The sequence below is a fragment of the Artibeus jamaicensis genome, unplaced genomic scaffold (genome assembly GCF_021234435.1).
Source record: "Artibeus jamaicensis isolate MK-2021 breed Jamaican fruit bat unplaced genomic scaffold, CSHL_Jam_final contig_484, whole genome shotgun sequence".
Taxonomy (NCBI): Eukaryota; Metazoa; Chordata; class Mammalia; order Chiroptera; family Phyllostomidae; genus Artibeus; species Artibeus jamaicensis.
The window spans coordinates 8,503,019-8,525,244 of record NW_026521859.1 but is presented as its reverse complement, the minus strand read 5'-3'; the positions used below and the strand labels follow the sequence as shown (position 1 = coordinate 8,525,244).

Sequence of the window (22,226 nt, the reverse complement as noted above, 5' to 3'; positions counted from 1 at the left end):
ATTCAAGCTCAACACAAAATTCGATGTGGATTTGTTGCTCTATTTGCTGAGTCATTTTGAATGCAAGGGCCACACAGTACACATGCTCACTCAATGGCATCTACCGCCCCCACTGACTAGTACAAGGATGGCATCATTGTTCACACGTGCACACTCCAGGCTGCCAGGTTACATCAATGTTGTGCAACCATTCTTGTTATATTAACAATGTCTGGACTTTCTCTGGACAGACCTTGTATATTAAATGTCCTTTGCATTTAGCATCACTGTGATGCTAAGCATTTATTATGCTTATTTGTTTGCTCATTTTGAGTTGTTTTCTCTTGACAGACTTTAAATCAATGAACTTATGCTATCTGGTTCACCGCTTCATCCATAGGGCCAAATATCATGCCTGTTTTCAATAAATATTGATATATCAAGAGGCAATATTGCAATGTTTAAAACCACAGACTCCATCACTTGACAGCAAGATTTGAATTGCTGGTCTCCTACTACTAGCTGTGAGACATGGGGCAGCCTCTCTGTGACGCCATGTCTCCCTCTGAAAAATGGGGATACGTACTGTAGCAACATAGATGAACTAAGTCATACTCTAACAACAAACCCCCAAATTCCAGTGGCCTAAAGCAACAAGGGCTTCTTTTTTTCTTGTCACATTACATGTTCATCATAGGCTGGTCACAGTTCTCTGTGTAATCCTTGCCCTTACTCCATGCATGACCCAGACTGCCTGAGCAGGCACTACCTGGCACAATGACAGCTGCCCTTGTGCGATGAAAAGAACAGCCTTCAGGATCGAACACTGGTAATTACATGCTTGGTCTGAAAGTGACATAGGTCATTTCTGCTTACACATTGTGCAGAACTAGCCAGAAGGGTCCAGGGAACACACCCTGCTATGGGCCCAGGAAATAGAGAGGCAGAAATACACCACCCTCCTAGGGTTATCTGGTCAATTAAAGGGCTTAGTGTCCATAAAGCATTAAGGGATTTTATGCTTTATAAGTGTTTGTTGCTGCCATCATCATCATCATCATCACCATCATTTTTATTATTATTGAATTCACATTTTTAAGCCCATTATAAAGACCCCTTTCAGGTTACTCTGTATTAAACTGAATTTGGCTAATGGTGGTTGGCTCACTGCTCTCCTTTAGGTATCAGTGAGTGCCAAGGACCCACTGAGCACCCCCTTCTCTATCTTTAGTCTGAAGAGAGAGCAGCCCACAGGGCACCCCCATGCCCAGCTTACCTGTATCGAGATGAATTTTGCAGCCCAGCTGGGTGCAGAAAAGCAAACCCAGGGGAGCATGCCAAAGACAAATGAACCCTAGTAATGTTTAGGTGTTGTAAGCTGTGAACATCCTTGTTCTAAATGTGTTTCATACAAAAATATTTACGCTTCAAGCTGCAGCATGCAAACAGCAATCTGTATTTATGGATTTCAGATGCCAATTTCCTCCAGCTCTGGTTCTCCTTTGTGTTATATAAACAAATCTCAACCATCTGGACCAAAACAAGCCACACTGGAGAATGCACGCACTCTTTGCAAAAGCATCAAATCATAATACAGTCTCAGAATTATGCCTAACAAGAAAGGAGTGGACATCAAGGCCCTCACAAAGCTATTTTAAAAATGTTCTGTCAGAACTTAGAACTTAAATAGGATAGCAGATATGAGCATATCAGTATTTATCACTCTGATAAGCAGAAACAAACATAACCAGAAGATCATATTGTGGGGTGTTACCTTGTACCCCCCAAATTACCTCAAAAAGGAAAAGAGCTTAGGAATGGTGTCTCAGACAGGTGGGAAAACAGAGAAGAGATTGCTGCGAGACTCATTCATGAGAAGCAGAAGCAGAAACGCTCATTGCTATCCTACTAAGAAAGTTAAAAAGTATGCTTTATAAGAATTGCAAGAAACAAGCTAAACTTTAACCCATCGATATCAAGAAACAATGAATTGAAAATAGGTTGTGCCCACCCCCCAAAAAAGGATTCTGCGCAAACAAGTCATATATGTTTCCCATCCACCCACCTGGACCTCTGAAATGAATACTAAGCATCTTTCTGCTGCTTATCTCCCTGATACAATTCCAGGCTGCTGCTGAAGGTATCCTTTCTCAAAGCCAAATATTTTAGACAATCACCACGGCCAGCCTTGCCTACCAGCAAATTCAAGTGCTAAAAAGGCTTCTTGCTTTTTTTTCTCTCTGCCTAAAAATATCTCTCCACCAATTTAGCACAATGTCCAAAATGTCTACCCTTCAGGAAAGATAACTATCTTCAGACTTTAAGGCTCACATTCATGAATTTTGATTATGATGGTAAGAAGGTCCTGAGAAAATGGTATATAAGACAATGAGTTTTATTCAGATAGTGAAAAAATTTGAGGTGAAGAGAAGAATTAAAGGCCTGGAACTTGAAGAGAAATATGTGGTAGTGAAAATGAGGAGCCAGGAGTCTCCCTAAACATTTTTTTTCTAGAATCCCAGTGATCATACCTGCTGGCTATTGACAACGCGTGTGGTTTCTGATTATCTCGCTTTATCGCCCTTAAATGGTGTATATATAATGAAATCGAAACATAATCTATGTCAGATTATTTGGTATCCAAGAGAATCTCCATTTTCTGTCTGATTTAACAAGTTCAATTATGTAGATATTGGCTTATTATAAAATTCACCTCCTTGGCTAAAAAAGATGTGATCTAAACAATCTGAACCTGGTTCCATCCAACCACATACATATATCTGGTTGATCTCACCTCAATATTTTACCAAGGTCATTTTAAAACCAAACACTATTTGTTCAAGATGCAATGTACCAACTTTGTATTCAAGTTAAATAAGACTATTTTGTAATCCATGATTCAATCACAGGTGAAAATATCAAAATAGATATGGGCAAATTCCCAAGAACTCTCCCCAAGCCTGTCTTTCCACGTGACCAATTCCGGTTCAGTTGATCAGCTGTTCTTCAGTAGTGATCCTGAATGAGACTAGTTCCTTCCTAGTTTTGTTATTTTAATCTACAGGGAAATATTTAGCCAGGAAAGAATCAAAATCCCCATTAAACCTCTAAAAAATCCTTCTAATTGTTAACATTTAAATAAATAGATGATAAAATGAGAAAACATGAAACCTTATTTCATAGTTAATATCAGGTAGATTTCAGGAGACATTACGTGTTTGAGTAAATTATAGCCTGTGTTTTAACCTGATTGTAATCCAAGAGTTAAATTCTCAGTTTCTCAAAGAGGCTATGTGCTATTTTCTTATTTAAAATAGTCTGGTGACCCCAGCACTGCAGGTCCTAATCATATGTAAGAACTTGGATTTCAAACTATTTTTAGTCCATTTTTTCCATTGTTCCATTCTAAAATAATATCATTATAAAACTATCTTTAAATGGCTTGAAGTAGAATCCTCTGGACTATCAGAATTGCTTACAAAATCAATAAAATCCAGGAAAAAAAAACCACTTCCAGTAATTGTTTGCAGACAACAGAGTTTGGACTTGGCAATTGGCAAAAACAGTTTGTGAAACAGCAATCATAAATTCTACTCTTACATCTGACACAGGGCCACATACTTTAGTTTTAGAAAAAAAGGCTCTTCTCTCAAAAATATGTGCCACGTTTTATAACATAGGATAATAGTGGTTATTTACAACTAGAAATCCATGAACACAAGGCAAGGTTGGATCTACTTAGACATTACACTTAAAGGTCAGAAAAATTTGAAATGAAAGATCCCCAAACAGAATAGTTACTCTGATTTCCAAGAATACTTACACTAAATCAATTTTGACTCTTCAAATGGAAAGCTTCATTTTCTGGAAAATGCTTGCACATAGACAACCTCATTCCCCAGTCATTTCAAATCAAGGAGTTAACCACTTTCATTCAAATTCTAATAACACACATAACAATTCCACCCACTGTGGTATCAGTGGGCAAGACTCAGAGGGCCAACCAACTTACCTTTCTTTTAACTGCTGCAGCACTTGGATAAAAGCTATTTTTAGAATATTCATCCAACTATAGGAGGGATAGAGATGATAGAAAGCATGTGCTGTTTTGAGAAAGGCAAATTACATCGTTGGCATAATAAGGAAAAAGAATTTGTTTTTAATGACATCTGTTAACTAGCCCAAGGGATATCACCTGCAGTCACTATTCCTTGCACCACTTGTTTTGTTAGGTAGACCTGAGTTGCAGAGGACCAGATCTGACTCCACATATTCTCATCTATAACCTTGTCATGCGTACCCACAACATTAGCTGATCATAGAGCAGGCTTTTCTTCTCCTGCTCTGCATGCCAAGAACAAAGCTAGCTAAACATTTTCAAGCACTTCAACACATCAATCACAAATGAGCCATGGAAATATTTTGGGACAGAGCCATGCAGCTCCCTCCGCAAGTCTCAGGAGGAGCAAAGTCTTCTTACCTTGCTCTCTTCTCCTTCGAACACGGACTGGTGAACGTTGCATGCAAACAAGGAGTTGGGGAGGTCATTGAAGTCAGTGATGGCTTGAAAGGCCTCCTCCGCGAAACACTGAGTTACAGCCCAGTCTCTGTCTATGCAGCAGAGCAAGAAAAGGCCTCCGTCTTCTGGGATGCGCCCTTGCTGCTCCGGGCTCCTCATGCCAATGAAGTAAGATTCTCCCCTCATTCCTGAGGAGGCAAAGATGGAGGTATGTCAGAGTAGAATTCGATGATTCCTTAAAACCTAGCATTTAGGTGACTGTACTGGAATGTCTGCAGCAAAGCTGGGGAGAATGATTAGGAGGGGGAATCAGGGGGCTATTGGAAGTTTGGAGACCCAGCAAGTTCATATTATCCCCTTGACCTCTGAGTCACAATTTCCTACACAGCTCTGCTTCTGGGCGAGAATCCAGTCAGTGTTATGGGGGAAAAGAAAACACCAAAACAAAAAGCACTTAACCAGGATAGGAGCTGGAGGCCAAGGGTTCTAGCCAAGATGCCCAGTGTTTACTAGACATGGACCTGGGAAAGTTACATAAATTCCTTGAGACTTTGCTTCCTTTACAAGAATCAAATCGACTCAAACAAAAATGCACTTGGGAAGTGCTTTGATAAGTGACATGATGAATTATATACCACTACCACTAATGCCTAACCTTCATTGAGTGCCAGGAACTGTTCTAAATGATTTACATGCATAAACCTACCTATTTAACCTCCATAATAGTCTATGAGATGGGTTCCAACATTATCTCCATATTACAGTTGGGAAAATGGAGAAACAAAACAAGTAAGAAATGTTCACAAGGTCAATGGCAGGACTAGGATGCAAACTCAGGGAGTTTGACACCAGAGCTCACTTTTCTAAATCTTAGAAATAAAGCAAATCAAAATTAGTGCAAGTCTTCCCTGGCTGGTGTGGCTCAGTGGATTGAGTGCCAGCCTGTGAACCAAACAGCAGGCACTCAGGGTCCCAGCCGCAGCAGGGTCCAGGGATTCCGAAGGTGGATAAGGCGTCGGCGATGGGTAACAGACGACAACACGCCTCAAAGGACAGTGAAGCTCTGTTCCGTTTATTGCAATTACAAGCAGGTTTTTATATTTTCATTTTAGGTAGTGATTAACATTTGCAGTATAGCATGATCAGTTAAGCAGAAAAAAATCAATACAAAGGCAACCAGGAAAAGTACGAAAGTTCCCATAGATTCAGTTATAATAAACAAAAATTATTTTAACCAGGAGAGCCATAAATAAGACAATTAGAAGTAGCTATATGTACAGAATTTGAATGTCTTATTGTATATTAAAGTTTCTCAGAATTTGTCATGAGGCAAAACGATATGCTAGATTGAGTAGAGGTAATAGGAGATTTATTATAAGGCCTTTGTGATGTCTAACTTAGCTATCTATCCTTTTCTGTCTAAAATGTTTCTCTGTGTACTGTAAACTCTGACTCTTTAGTAACTGTTTCTATGTGTTTAGTTTGTAATAACTAGCCAGCTTTTGTTATTTCTTTGCCTGTCTAATTGATATATATTCTTATTCAAGGTAAAGGAGGGGTTATTACTCCAACAGCTTTCAGACAACAGGGACCTTGTTTTCTGGTCAAGAAATTACTTTGTACAACTTCATTGGAATTATGCTAATCAATGAGCCTGAAATACAAATGTCTAATAATCCCACCACCTTTTGCTCATCCAAACAAACATGTAAGGAGAGATAGACAGAAAATCCAGCCACAGGTGCCTCTGCCTTGCAGATGCATCTCAACCATCCCCACCGTATCCCTGGGCTGTGGGTAGGGGTCTATATAGTTTTTACTTGTTTTCTTGGAAGACCCTTTGTATCTGTGGGTAAGGAACAGTCATGGGAAAGTCTTTTTGATCTGTTCTTCCCTCAACTGTTGGCAGCACAACCTGTGTTTGCAACAACAACCTGATTCTTTATTAACTGGCCTTAACTGTTGATTTAAGAGATCTAACTTATTTTTCTTATTTCTGGTACACCATGGCGGACCTGATCACTTTAAGTTGCTCAAACCAGGGTAATTTATACAACTTGACATGTTTTCCCTTATGGTTAATAATTATATTACCCTGGCTGTCGTACTCCCCTGTATAAGGGAGAGGGGAATCTGTGGGGATTTTTCCATCCTTTCAGGCAGTTCCGTGGGGAATACTAATGTTTTCCCCTGAACTGTCCCTTCCTCTTGGGTGATTTTCACAGGAATCAGTAGCAAGAGTAAAATAATTAAAATAAAACAGCCAATTGTTAACCCATTTTGGATGCCACGTTCTCCTGCGGGGAGACGAATTCCTTGAACTCGAGTCCTCCATGCCCGGACCTTGTCAGACAGCATGGTTGGAAGAGGACGTGGCAAATTCCCAGTCAGGCCATGTGCCCGGGTGGTGGGCCAAGTCCCCATTTGGGGGGCATGTGAGAGGCAACTGAGCAATGCATCTCTCAGGGGTTGATATTTCTATTCTTTTGTTTCTCCCCCCCTTCAATTCTCTCTAAAAATAAATAAATAAAATATTTTCTTCTAAAAAAAGTAGTACAAGTCTATATTCAAGGCAGTACAATCTACTTCATTTCCACCTGAATCCTGATTATGGCTCCTATAATAGTTAGCAATTTATTCACAATGAGCACTTACACACACACGTACATTCTGTGTGAGATGATTACTCTGAGTAATTTGTGAACATTAGATCTTGAAAATTCAGGACAATTTTGGCTGATTCATGGTACATCGATTCCCCTTTCTCATTACCCCCATGATGAAGCTTTCTGGTATTGATCTCATCTGTGTTCCACAATATTATTATCACCTTACCCCTTACATTCAAAAGTCTGCCCAACTTCAAGCATTTGGAAAGTTTTTCTGGTTTGGGGGGGCATTTTTTGATACCAGTATATAATTCAGCAAATTTTGTCTATCTCCCCACATATTTCAAGGACAATATATCTATATTTTTTCTATCTATTTTATGCCTATCATAATATTATGTTCTGACTTCAATAATTAAAGGCCCAGAAGCCTCAATAACATGCCCATGGATATACAGGTAACACTGACTGGCAGTTAGGACGTGGCTGCTGGATCATCAGTAAACCCCACGTTCCCAATCCCAGCAGCGGAGTGAAGAATGGAAGAGTGAATACCATGAGATGTCCCTCAGCCCTTACTAAGTTTACACACAAAGTCCAGATCTCCAGACAAATATAAGTTTCTATATAGATATACAGAACTCTTGAACTCTGAATGTATCCTTGTGATGAGGATATATATTTTTTTCCTGGAAACAAAACCTACATGAAGGAACATGTATAAAGGACCCATGGACAAAGCCAAAGGGGCATAGAATCAAGGGTGGGAGATGGGGGAAAGTGGTGGTGGGAAAATGGAGATAACTGTACTTGAACAACAATAGAAAAGCCTAAATGGGATTCTGATAAGCAATATTTGATGACAATATAAATAATGCATTGTATATAAAATCTTAGGCATGGTCAGGACAAAGGCCAAAAATTAAAGAATTTGAAGTAATAACTCTAAAACCAGGTCACTGGATTGTGGTTAATAAAAATATTATTCTGTATAAAATATAATAGAACCATTTCTGTATTGTAAAGTTCTTAAAACTCCAATTAATGCAACATTTTCTGCATGGGAATCAATGAGACATTTATTCTTAATACAAACTATGGTACATATTTTAAGTTTTGTTTTGTTCTATAGTTAATCCAAAATATATAAATTTTTTTAACTAGAAGGAAAAACTTCAATGAAAAACATATGTATTTATTTTTTTTCAAATTCAATTATACTGTTGCTTCAGATAGTTTAGTATAACATTCATAATAGTCAATGTTTATTATTAGAGTATAATTATTTTAATAGTAAAAAATAATAACTAAGAGCATTAAAATAGTATTCTTTCGGTTAATGGATTATAGGAAGACTATTTGATAATTAAGTCATTATCAAATGACTGGATGAAGTCATAATCATCCAATAGCCTGAAATATATTGTGTCAACTCTGATTTTATTTTTAATCCTGTCCCTCTTATTTGAGAAATTTTTAATTAAACAAAATGGACCTCAAATATTATTAAACAGATCTGAAAATGTTCCACTTATTCTTTTTCCAAAAAGAATTAAAATCTATTGCTGAGCAAATTAATGAAATAAATCAAATAATAAGCCTCACTCAGGACTCATTTTAATCTACTTAAATGGTCTTACTTCTGTCCAAAGCTGTAACAATACAATTATCTTTGAGAGACTTTATTTTAAGCTCATTACTTTCAGTAAAGATGTAAAAGGTGAATGCACTTTTGACAAACAACCTATTTGACTCCTATGGAGAAATATTTAAGAAGTCAGAGCTTTGTCCAAATGAACCCTGACTTCTGTTTCCAGTTCCATTACCGACTCACCTCATAATTTGGAGAAGTCAACAGATCATTTTATGACTCAGTTTATCCCTATAAAGTAGAGTATAAAAGGTGGTGGAATGAAGTAGGAATCAAAGAAGTGATCAAAATCAGCATTAACCATTACATAAAAGGATATGTAATGAGATACTTTTGTACATAATATAAAAAGACATTATTATGATAATCTCAGAACAAGACTATTATGCTTTGGTATTACCACTAATTTTTAGTAAACCCAAAATATACAGGAAAAAAGGGAAATTATGAAGACTAGAAGAATGTCTTACTTAAGAAATGGTAAGGTCCTACAGCCCAAAGTAACTACTTTACCATTCTAAATTAATTTCAAAACTCTTAACTATTGTAAATACCTTTAAGGCAACAATTGCCTCATAGCACAAAAAGATATCCATGTGTTGTCGTTATTTCTAAATCTGAGGGTGGTTATGCAAGAGAAAAGAGCTGCCTCGGGCTCAAGAGGCAACCCTTCTGGGAAAGCTTCCCAGCTGCCTGCAGGGCCCATGAAGGTGGCCTCCTTTCTTTGTAGTCCCTGAGTGTTCCGCACAGCCTTCTCTCGCTATGATGGCTTTACTGGTCTCTATCTCACACCAGATGTGCATTTCTTGAGAGCAGAGACTGGGCTGTCTCCATCAGTGTGGCACATTATACTTCATCTTCAGCCTGGTACATTCAGAAAGCCCTCAAAATGATGTTTGACTGAATTAATGAATTATGTAAAAAAGAGTCACTTTCAGAAAATTACAAACCAGCAAATGAGTTAAAACAGCCAATTTAAAATATAAACACTGCCCTGGCCGTGTAGATCAATTGCTTAGAGCATCATCCTAAGATACCAAGATTGTGGGTTTGATCTCTGGTCAGGGCACATACAAAAATCAACCAACGAGTGCATGAATAAGTGGAAAAACAAATCAATGTCTCTCTCTCTCCTCCTCTGCCTGTAAAAACCAGTAAATAAAATTAAAAAAAAATAAAATATAAATACTAAGAATATATTATTTATCTCAAATTTATACACTACTAATAAAAGCACCCGACCATTTCAAGTTTCAATGTATGTAATTTTAAAGACCAAAGATAGCAAAAATTACTCAAAGGATTCCTCTAGCTAAAATAAAAAAGTCTGTGGAGTATAATGAAAATAACATTTATGTTTTTGACAATATGAGTTCACTGAAGGGAAAAAAACTGAAAAAATCAGAAAGGTATAAAAAAGAAAAATAAAATTAAACCACATCCTACCACACAGAGAAAACTACTGATATTTTGGTATGTTTTATTCCAGTGCTTGTCCAACAAGTATAATCTTTAAACAAAATCAAGATCCTGCTGTTTAGTATCCAGCATCTTTCACAAAATATTGATATAATCAAGAGCAGTTCCCTGTATCATTATATATTCTTTGAAAAGGTTCATTTTAATGCCACATAGTAACCAAGTATAGGGATCTGTCATATTTACTTAACCATTCTTCTGTTGATTGACATTTGGAAGGCATAAATTTCCATCATCACATGCATCAGGAAAAGGAAAACCACTATCCACTTTAAAAGCCTCCCCTGGGAGAACCTCAAAACTTCTTTCCATGCAGAGAAAAGTCATCTTTATGAAAAACTGGTAAGAGAGAGGGGTATACTTGGGTTCTAGCCCTTCCATAAAGTTCATGCCTTCTGAGCTGTGGTTTTCTTGTCAGCAAAATGGAGAAACTTGTGGCTTTGTCTATGCTGACCATCAAATGAAATGCAGCAAGCGAACATCTTCTGTAGCCTCCAAAATAACATTTGAATTAACACTATTTATTACCAGTATAGGCTCATCAAGAACAAGTACATAATGGAGGAATCTAGCACTATAGAGGGGTCGCCATCTACTTCTGACAAATGTGTGAACTAGCTTTAAACTTCCAGTGTATGCCCATGATGGTTAAACACAAATCATTAAAATGAGAAACAACTAGTTACGTCCCTTGAATATCTGATATGAGCCTGGTTGGAGACCACACTAGAAAGGACAAATATTCCTTAGGAAAAAAGAGAGTAATTACATTAAAAAAAAAAAAACAAGCAAAGACTTCCGGTAAGATGGCGGTATAGGTAGATACACAGTGCTTCCTCACACAACCAAAAGAAGGATGACAACAACAAATCTAAAAACAAAAAACAACCAGAATGGCCAGAAAAATCAAACTGTATGGAAGTCCAACAACCAAGGAGTTAAGAAAGAAACACTCATTCAGACCGGTAGGACAGGCGGCTGGCAGACCTAGCAGTCAGCCGCACATTTGCGTGAGGATAAGCCAGAAGGAACAACTGGGGAGCAAGATACACCTCGCAATGCAGGGTATCAGTGCAGGGAAATGAAGCCTCAAAGCCTATAACAGAAAAAACCTGTGGGAGTTGAGGCAGCAGGAGAAACTCCCAGCCTCAAAGAAAAGTTCATTGGAGAGACTCACAGGGTCCTGGAATGTACACAAAACCACTTCCTCTCCCTGGAACCAGCACAGGAAGGGCCTACTTTCCTTATGGGTAGCGGGAGAAGTGACTGAAAGCCAGCCAAGAGCTAAGCAAGTGGCATTGTTCCCTCTGGGACCCTCCCCCCACATACAGCACCACAACCCAGTGACTTGGGTTGCCACACCCTGGCGAATACTAAGACTCCGCCCCTCACTACGTAACAGGCACATCAAGACAAAAAAAAAATGGCCCAAATGAAAGAACAAGTCAAAGCTCCAGAAAAAATAAAAGTAAGCGATGAAGAGATCGCCAGGCTATCAGATGCACACTTCAAAACATTAGTAATCAGGATGCTCACAGAAATGGTGGAGAAGGGTCACAAAATAGAGGAAAAAGTGAAGGCTATGAAAAGTGAAATAAAGGAAAATGTACAGGAAACCAACAGTGACAGGAAGAAAACTGAGATTCAAATCAACAGTTTGGACCAGAATGAAGAAACAAACATTCATCCAGAACAGAATGAAGAAACAAGAACTAAAAAAAAATGAGGTGAGGCTTAGGAAACTCTGGGACAACTTTAAAGGTTTCAAAATCCGAATCATAGGGGTGCCACAAAGACAAGAGAAAGAGCAAGAAATTGAAAACTTATTCAAAAAAATAATGAAGGAGAACTTTCCCAATCTGGAAAAGAAAATAGACTTCCAGGAATTCCAGAAGCTCAGAGTCCCAAAGAACTTAGACCCAAGGAAGCACACACCAAGCAAGGCACATCATTATTACATTACCCAAGATGAAAGAGAAGGAGAGATCTTAAAAGCAATATGAGAAAAGGAGACAATTATCTACAAAGGAGTTCCCATAATACTATCAGCTGACTTCTCAAAAGAAACATTACAGGCAAGAAGGGGCTGGAAAGAGGTATTCCAAGTTATGAAATCCAAGGACCTACATCCAAGATTACTCCATCCAGCAAAGCTCTCATTTAGAATGGAAGGGCAGATAAAGTGTTTTTCAGATAAGGTCAAGTTAAAGGAGTTCATCAGCACCAAGATCTTATTATATAAAATGTTAAAGGGACTTATCTAAGAAATAGAAGAAGATCAAAACTATGAATAGTAAAATGACAACAAACTCACAATTATCAACAACCGAACCTAAACAATTAAAAAAATACTAAACAAACAACTACAACAAGAACAGAATCACAGAAATGGAGATCACATGGAGGCTTATCAGCTGGAAGGGGAGGGAGGAGAGGAAATGGGGGGAAAGTACAGGGAATAAGTAGCATAAATGGTAGGTACAAAATAGACAGGGGGAGGGTAAGAATAGTATAAGAAATGTAGAAACCGGAGAACTTACATGTACAACCATGGACATGAACTAAAGGGGGAAATACAGGGGGTGATGCAGAGCAGATGTGAATAAAGAGGAGAAAAATGAGACAACTTTAACAGCATAATCTATTATATATATATACATATACATATATATATATTTCTAAAGGTTTTATTTATTTATTTTTAGAGAGAGGGGAAGGGAAGGAGAAAACAGAGAGAGAAACATCACATGTGGTTGACTCTCACGTGGTCCCCACTGGGGACGTGGCCTGCAAACCAGTCATGAGCCGTGACTGAGAATCAAACCTACAACCCTTTGGTTTGCAGCCCGAGCTCAATCCACTAAGCTACACCAGACAGGAATCAATAAAATATATTTAAAGAAATAAAATAAAAAACAACCCTGCCTCTCCCCAAAACACCACCACCAGCAGAATGGTTTGTTTAAATGTTACAAAACTAGTGGCATTGAGAATTTAAATGATTTAATTTGACCCACTTTAATGGAGGGGGAAGCCTGGAGAAAAGAAGATTTTCAGCTATTTCATTATGTTGCTATAACGTGAAAATAATTCCATCCAAGTTCAGATAACCTGATAGCACTTATTAAACATTAAAAGATTGAGAATGAAGACAGTATGTTTCCTACTGTTGAGATTAGCCATCTGAAACTTAAAGATGGCTGTTCAGCATCAGAGGAATGTTTGTTGCATAAATAGTGAATACGTTTTCTCTCCCCCAACAACCTTGGATGATCTGGACATTATAGGGTTTCTACACGAGGAATTAATTTTTCCAAAACTCCCTACTTTAATTCCTAACATTTATATGGTACAACTAAACCAAGGAGAAGGGGCCTGTAAGAGACATCTGATTCTGTTGGATATTGCTGTTGTCCCAGCATTAACATTATCCATGAATTTCAGATTTCTGAATTACTGAACCCTAAAACATTATGCTTTTCTAGGAATAGGGTAGAACTCATGAGAGTGGGGAGCTGTGCATTTGCCTATAGGAGTTCTGGTCTAGAAAGGCTTAGACTGTATATAAAAGGAGGGGAGAGATTACAAATAAGCTCATGAGAATGGTAAACAGCCATGACAGAAAAACAAAATTGTAAACATCCATGGAGATGCTCATACTAGTTTCATTATCAAGTAAGTTCATTCTGTTAATAATAACATGTGTGATCTATAAATAAGGCTAACACCACATTAGAACGGGTGGGTGTTGGTAATCTCATCTTGAGTCTCCTCAACATGGAGAGAACATGAAGGCCAATTTTGTGTACCACCCATTACAGGAAAAAAATGCATTCTCTCTCAGGAAACTATCCAATCTAACAAGGGGCCAAAAGTTACATCATCTAAGAAACAGATAACATGGGCAGACATAGCATAGGGCAGTGTAGGAAAGAAGTCTGGGGTGAAATCACAGTTGCTTTCTAATCCTGAAAAAGGAAATGAAATGTTTAGTGTATGGCTCTTAGAGAGTAAAAGTCAAACCAGGGAGAAAGAATTTCATTTAATAAAAGGAGTTATGGATCTCTTAAACTTGAAGTTAAAAACAGGCAATATCTTGCCTCGTGTCTAAGTGAGAAGCCGGTATTACTGCTCCGTAAAGCAGATGATGGACATTCTGGTGGAATGTCACAGAAGGGATCCAAGGACCAAGGACATGAGTGGCTGGCATTTCCTTTTAGGTCTTTTACCTTGAAAGTTTTGTTTTTCCAATAATTAAAGAAAACACAAAAGAAAAGAGACATTTGTTTATCTCTGGACTTAAGGATGCTTCAGAAAAGGGAACTTAAAACCTTTACCAAAAGCTTCCTCTAACATCAAAACCTTTAAATGGATGCTCATAATAACCTGTCTATATTTTTCATCTTCTAGGTTACTCAAATTAGAATGTGAGAATTTTTAAAAAAATAGAAAATAATGATCCACAAAAGAGGAAAATGACTGAGACATAAAAAAGCAACTTAAGTTTGGGTTTATTTTTCCTCAGATAAAAGAATGCTAAAGATTCAATTCATTTGCATTTTACATTAAGAACAGCAATCTAAACCATTTTGCAAAAAGCACAACAAAATAGAAGCAAATATGCCTTGATTCCATGCTGTGGCCAGCCAAGAAGGATAAATAAGAAAACAGGATAAATGAAAATGATTAATGAATAATTCATTCTGACTTTAAGTTCAGTTTTGATTGGAAACCAAGCAAATGGATTATGGGAGATTAGTTAGTATGGAAGAACTTAAAGATGACAATGTCAGCTTGCATATTAATGGTAAAAACTAAGAATGCAATGTTGCATTGAAAAGTAGTAGAGAAGATATTCCTATAGCTATTTTTAAGTTGCATATAAGATTAAATGAATGCAGTTAAAAGTTTTAAATAAAAATCTCACCTTAAAGTTTTGCAGTGTTTAAAATTCCTTCAGTCTAAAATCATGTGATTATTTCAGATACTTGGGACAAAACAAGCTTATTAGAAGAAAATTTTTATATGAATAACAAAATTCTTCTTACCATTAAATCATATCATCGGCTTTCATTTTTAGGCTGGCCTTATGAGTGAGGTCCTTTGGATGCCTTTTGGTATTTTAGTATCTAGACCATTTTAGGGATTAGCCAGGCTTTTTGCTCATTTTTGTCCCTGTTACAGGGAAATTGAAGTATATTAGTAACAAAAAACCATCCCAGCCATCTGAGATACAGAGGCGAGACATGATATTCTTAGGTTGTGCTCCACAGAAATCCATTAGAACTCTTTCTGAAATATAATGCACCCTATTTAATTCTGCTGCAGAAGTTTCACACCTGCTGTGCTGTGTGAACCTCCTGATGTTCTTGATATCATTTGGGATCAGTCTTGAAGGAATCAAGAACATGCAGTTTTCAACTTCTGGTTTCAATAGAAATTATCCAGATTCCCCATTCAGGGCTCCTTTCAGGCCACCTTCTGGAGCCGCTCTTCCACATTAAGCTTCCACAGGACAGTAATTCAATTAATCCAATTCCCCAAGAAAGCAGCTTCTTATGAAGATTTCTGAAGTTAGGGGGTGGAACAGCAAGTCGTTTCCATCATCTGCTTTTGCAGGGGATTCTACAGCAGCAATGACACTACAAATTCACCCACGATAATGCCTTTACCCCTGTACGGTTTTAATGCCCATAGTCTCCCTAAAGGATTCACAAATTCTGTATACTCTTCCCATGGACAAAATAAAAAGGGAAGGAAGACCCTCAAATTTATCCAGGGTCAGACTAGACAAGCAGGATATTTGTATCCCATCACCAACCTAACTGACATCATCAAAAAAATGTGTTTCAAACAGCTTGCTTCCAGAGAAGAGTGTTACATAGAGGAAACATCATTGTTTACGAAGGATAGAAATGTGAGGAGGTTGTTCTTAAAGACAAGGAAATATTTCAACTAAGAATAACCTACAATGAACCATAAGTTCATTATATAAAATAAGCAGTATTGGAGCACCCATCCCAAAGAGAAGAGCTTTGGTCATTGTATCAGTCGAGGTCCAGCAGGAAACAAACAGACAGCATACTCAAAACCAGTCATTTAAAAGGATTTAAATTTCATAAAGAGACTGCTTACAAAGGTGTGGGCAGGATATGGAAAACCACAAAAGACAGTGCAAAGTCCTGGGCTGGCAACCACCCTTAGGCCTGAAGGGGAGAGAGGAGGGAAGGTGTTTCCAGAACAGGCTGATGTAGAGGGTTGAGTGGGGAAGCAGAGTTTGCCACCTCAGATTATGCCTTTTGGAGATACTGATTATTCTGAGATGGTTATTTTCAAGAACCAAGAAGCAGGAAAAACCTTTGATCTTTTCCTTAACTTATTAAAAGAATTTAGCTGGAGGACCCGCATCATCACAGATCACCGTGGTTTAATATAAACTAATGTGCGACAGACAGGGAGGAACCTAGCAAGGTCCCTTCTATCAAAGTTCTCTGTGTCTCATGGTTAGAGATGGCCCAGCAAACATTTGTTTACCACACATTTGCTTTTCCACCTTCATGTGAATTGCCTTCCTACCCTTTGAAGTTCAAATCACAAAGTTTTAGGTCAAGATGGCATGTAAGTCTCAACTGTTCCATTTGTCCTGAGGTCCCATGTCCTTATGGATCCCTCATATGTACATATGTAATAAACTTTTAGTTTCTTCTGTTTATCTGTCTCATGTCAACTTGATTAATAGACCCATCAGGAGAACTTGGAAGGGTAGAAGGAAAATTGCTTTTTCTCCCCAGAGCTGTGAGGTTCCCTGACAGACCTTTGGTTGAGGGATATATTCAATCCACAGTGGTACCACAAAGAGTGCCAGAGGAATAAATATCTCCACCTTCTTCTTTCTCTAATCTGCTGGCATCTTCCAGCAGCCAAACCCAACTGGACACTGGAGGAAATCATCCACATTCCCAATTCATGGCTTGTAGGGGACCGGTTTGTTTTGGTCTGGCAAATGTGACTCAGCTCTGTATGGAAAACCTACAGACTCGAAGTGGTGGGCAGGCGCCAGACCTTCAAACCGAGTTTTCCCGTGGGAATCAGGCCTAGAAAATGTATACAGACTGTTAACGGCTTGCTCTTGCTAAAACTCCATCACCCTGGTTTAAAACAACAAATGTGTATTATCTATCTTCAAAGTAATATCTAAAAGCCTGTATGAGTTTTCCCAAGGACAGAGCTAATCAGCTCATTGCCATTCCCCTCTGAATGTTATTTCATTTCCTTGATTGTACCTAAAACATAGACAATAACATTCTATGTAATAGATAATAAATCTTTCTCTGATGTAAGACCCCATGAAAACAATAAAACCCTGTCTAGGCAAGGGTCGGGGCGCTCCCCTCTTGATGGAGTGGCCGAGGCATCCATAGGCACTCTCCCCTTGAGAGGGTAGTCGTGCCTGTCCCCTTTTTCTCTACAGGATTGTTGTCGCCTGTGCATTGATTCTTGCTCTCAGCCACAACAGGTGGACTCTGCTGGCCAGGATCTGCCACAATGGCTCCCTTCAAGAAACCTTTCGAAGCTGCTCTTCCTCATTAAGCTCCCACAGGACAGTAATTCCATTAATCTAATTCCCTAAGAAAGCAGCTTCTTATGAAGTTTTATGAAGTTGGAGAGAAAAAGCAAGTTGTGGCTCTATGGATCAGCTTCTGGGGTACAGTGCAGAATGGAAAAGGATGAAGAGAGTTTTGCTGGGATCAACTAAAGAAATTTCACTTCTACCTGGGTAACAGTCTAGAAATTTCATGTGTTAATTTCAATTGAACTGGCTTTTGAACTTGATTTAAAAACATAAACTTGAGTAATTTGTAAATTGACAACTCAAACTAGAGCCCATATAATGCGGTCACAGATTCACCAGTTCTGCCTGCGTCATTTTTTTTCTTAAAAATCAAAGTAGAAGGTGAGGGAGGTGCTCTCTGTGTGGTACCCTCTGCCTGCACATTGAGGAACACGTATTCTTGAGCCCAGTGTGGAGTAGGAAGACCATCCTTTCATTCGTGGCTCTGGATGAGCCCAAATAATTATATGCAAAACAACTTTTCACAGGAGAATGGCACTTCAAAAGTGAATAGCAAAGCAGGTGAGGGTTGCTATGGCAGCCAAAGTAAGATTTATCCTATTATCTTTCATCTTCTGCTTTCAGATGGGGCACAGAATGCACTGAAACAGAGTGAAAAGGGAAAAGAGCAGGGAGTGAGACATACTGTACCTCTGAGGAAAATCCAGCCAAAAATTTTCAATTTCTTTTAGTAAGAAAGAAAAGCCAGCCTAGTAGGTTTCCTGGAGGAGGGTTGCGGGGGTTGGGAGGTGGACAGCTGTTCATAATTCATCAGAAGACCAAAGAGGCAGGTTTCACTCCCTCTTACAGAATCAGCAGATAATATTGGCTTCATTGTAAGGGTTTCGAATGCAAGAAGAAAAGAAAGGTGGAAGAGAGAGAGAAATCTCTCTATCTCAGTGTCCAGCATACACTATGCCACTTTTCTTCTTAAATACAGGTAAATGTTCAGGTCGCTTCCCCATTAAAAAATCTCCCGTAAGTCATGAAGATCAATCAAATGGAATAAAAAACAGTTCTTCAGCCTAGCAAACCAGGACACCCCCAAGAAGATTATAGGCTCCCTGTCCAAATTTGTCAACTCTTTCATTAGTGCTGAGAAAAAAACTCTAGTCTCCTCATCAAGTTCCAGCTCTGTCAATAATGATAATGATGATGATAATAATAATAACACACCAGCAAACAATTCTGAGTGCTTCTTTTGTTCTCAGAGATTTATCTGTATCAAACTTACAGATGGTTGTGTGGCCTGGACCAGCTTACTCAAGCCTTCCTCATGGCTGAGCTTTTCTCCTTCTAACCCCATCCCTCCGTCAACATTCCTCCTGAAAGCCACTTCTGGAGCCACTGACCTCACACCTGACTCTGAGCTCCATCTGCACAAGATGAGATCACCCTCTCAAGGACTTTATGGTCCCACGTCTGTCGTATCTCTCAGGAAAGTTTTGCCTCTCCTTGTGCCCTTCTTATTCTTACCATCCATTCAATGTTGAGAGCAGAAGTTGTGTCTTTCCCATCTGGATAACCACTGTAGCTGCCAAACAGGAACATTTACACTCTCAGAAAGTGGCCTCCCACATTTCTTGAATTGAATGAAATTCCAGTTCTAAATTTAATTCTCAGCTCAACACAATAGCTGTCTGACCTTGGGCAAGTTATTTAACTTCTCTGTTGTCAGTTTCCTCACCCATGACATAGTCATAAGAAGAGTGTATATTTTAGAATGCTGTTTTGAGAACTTCATAGTTAACAAAAATAAGGCATTTTGAACAATGACTGGGACACACTGTGATTGGTCTGCCAATGTTAATTATTATTAGTATAGACCACCTTAGCTCTCAACAGAGCAAGACCATAACTATGTCTCACATGACATGGGGGTTCTTCTCTTTTTCTAGAGCCACCAGTCTTTTTACAAGTAGAGAGGCATAGAGTACAGAGAAAAGTACTTTGGGCTTTGTTCTGAGTCCTGGCACTGCCACTTTCTAGCTGTGTGACCTTGGACATGTTACTGAACATCAATGGGTGGTGTATGCAATAATGGGAACTGTATGGTACCAACTTCATAGAGTTGTTATATGGATAAATGAGTTACACACCCTCCTCTCTATACAAAACTCTCCATATTTTTGGTGGGTACACTATTTTTCAGCTCTTGGAAGAGGTAGTGCTCTCACAGTAAGAAATGCAAGAACTTTGAAGGCAAAAAGACCCAGATTCAAACATCATTTTTCCATCTCTTGCTGGCTGACAGCAGGCCAGGGGGAAGGCCAACTAGTGGTGGCAGCTAGACCCTGAGGTCTGAATCTGAATTCTCCTTCCACAACTATTTCACTTGGTGATTTAAGACAAGTTGGTATCACTCAATAAGCCTCAGTTTCCGGACCTTTACATCAAAACTACTGGGAAGTCCAAATGAGAGCATAGTGGTCAAAAATTTAGGTCTGAGTCTAGCAGCTATAACCACTCAGGGAATGCTAGCACTTGATATGACCACTGGCTTGCACTTGCCAATCATGGTCTGTTGCACTTGTTTCACCACTCACCTGTTCTTAGATAATTGTTTACTTTTGAGAAAAACACATTTTATGTTAGGCTCAGAGTTTGCCATAAGAATGAGTGCTTTCTTTATATTTTCTCAGCCCATGTACTTAGCTTTCTAGTACATGTTGCTTGCTTAAAACTTAAAGTTGTACTCTCAATTCTATTCTTATTTCTCTCTCTTTTTATTGTTGCCTTTTTACACTTGTCCCAATCCCCCCCCCCTTGCTTTCCCCTGCTCAGCTCACCTCCTCTGCCACGGTCAATCCCCACCTGTTTGTCCATGTCCATGGGTCAATTATACCTGTTTGTTGATTAGATCATTCCCATTCTTTCCCTCATTATCTCCCTTCTTTCCCCCCTTATCCCCCTGCTTTCCGCCCTTATTCCCCTTCTTACTCCCCTCTGGTCACTGATAGTCAGTTCTTTGTTTCCATGATTCTAGTTCTATTTTACTTATTTGTTTGTTTTATTCATTAGGTTCCTCTTATAAGTGAAATCATATAGCATCTATCTTCCACCACCTGGCTTATTTCACTTAGCATAATGCTCTCCAGTTCCATCCATGCTGTCACAAAAGGTAGGAGTTCTTTCTGCTGTGTAGTATTTCATTGGGTAAAGGTACCACAATTTTTTTATTCACTCATTTCCTCATGGACACTTAGGCTGTTTCCAGAACTTGGCTATTGTAAATAATGCTGCTATGAACACTGGGGTACACAGGTTCTTTTGAATTGGTGTTTCAGGATTCTTAGGGTATAACCCCAGTAGTGGAATCACTGGGTCGAAACATAGGTGTATTTTTAGTTTTTTGACAAAATTCCATACTACTTTCCGCAGTGCCTACATGAGTCTGCATCCCCACCAACAGTGTACTGGGGTTCCCTTTGCGCCACATCCTCTCCAACACTTACTGTTTGTTCATTTGTTAATGACAGCAAATACTGACTGATGTGAGGTGGTATCTCATTGTGGTTTTAATTTGCATTTCTCTGATGGCTAGTGATGTTTTAAGCACTCTTTCATATGCCTATGGGCATGTCCTTCTTGAAGAAGTGTCTCTTCATGTCCTTTGCCCATTTTTTAATTGGATAGTTTGTCTTCCTGGTGTTGAGTTGTGTATGTTCTTAATGTATTTGGGAGGTCAAACCCTTGTCCAAGGTATCATTGGAAAATATGTTTTCCCATATGGTTGGTTCCCTTCTCATTTTGATGATGTTTTCTTTAGCCATGCAAAAGCTTTTTAATTTGATATAGTCCCATTTTTTATTCTTTCCTTTATATTCCTTGAGAAGATATATTGGCAAAAATATTGCTGAATGGGATATCTAAAATGTTACTATGTTTTTCTCTAGGACTTTTATGGTGTCACAGCTTATGTTTAAGTCCTTTATTCATTTTGAGTTTATGCTAGTATATAGTGTAAGATGGTGGTTAAGTTTCAGTTTTTTGCATGTACCATTCCAGTTCCCCCAACAGCATTTGAAGAGCCTATTTTTACACCATTTTATGCACATGCCCCCTTTGTCAAATATTAATTGACCATAGAGACATGAGTTTATTTCTGGGCTCTCTATTCTGTTGCATTGATCTATGTTCTTATGAGAGTGCTGGTCTGTTCTTATGAGTACCAGACTGTTTCGATTACAGTAGCCTTGTAATATAGTTTGATGTCAGGTATTGTGGTCCCTCCTACTTTGTTCTTCTTTCTCAAGATTACTGAGGCTATTCAGAGTCATTTTGGGTTCATGATACATTTTTTAATGTATTTTTATTTTCATTTGTTTCCAGAATCTTTTTTATTTCTTCCATGATCTCATGGTTAACCCATTCATT

At 38.5% G+C, this 22,226-nt stretch overlaps 1 protein-coding gene across 1 annotated transcript in view; it reads right to left on the bottom strand.

Annotated features, from left to right (window-relative positions):
• RCAN2 (regulator of calcineurin 2) overlaps positions 1-22,226 on the bottom strand; it is a 267,043-nt gene that overhangs the window by 212,695 nt on the left and 32,122 nt on the right. The window contains exon 2 of the mRNA XM_037142570.2: positions 4,460-4,686. Coding sequence (XP_036998465.2) covers positions 4,460-4,684 — 225 coding nt within the window. The 5' untranslated portion in view covers positions 4,685-4,686. The remainder of the gene's footprint in view (positions 1-4,459; positions 4,687-22,226) is intronic.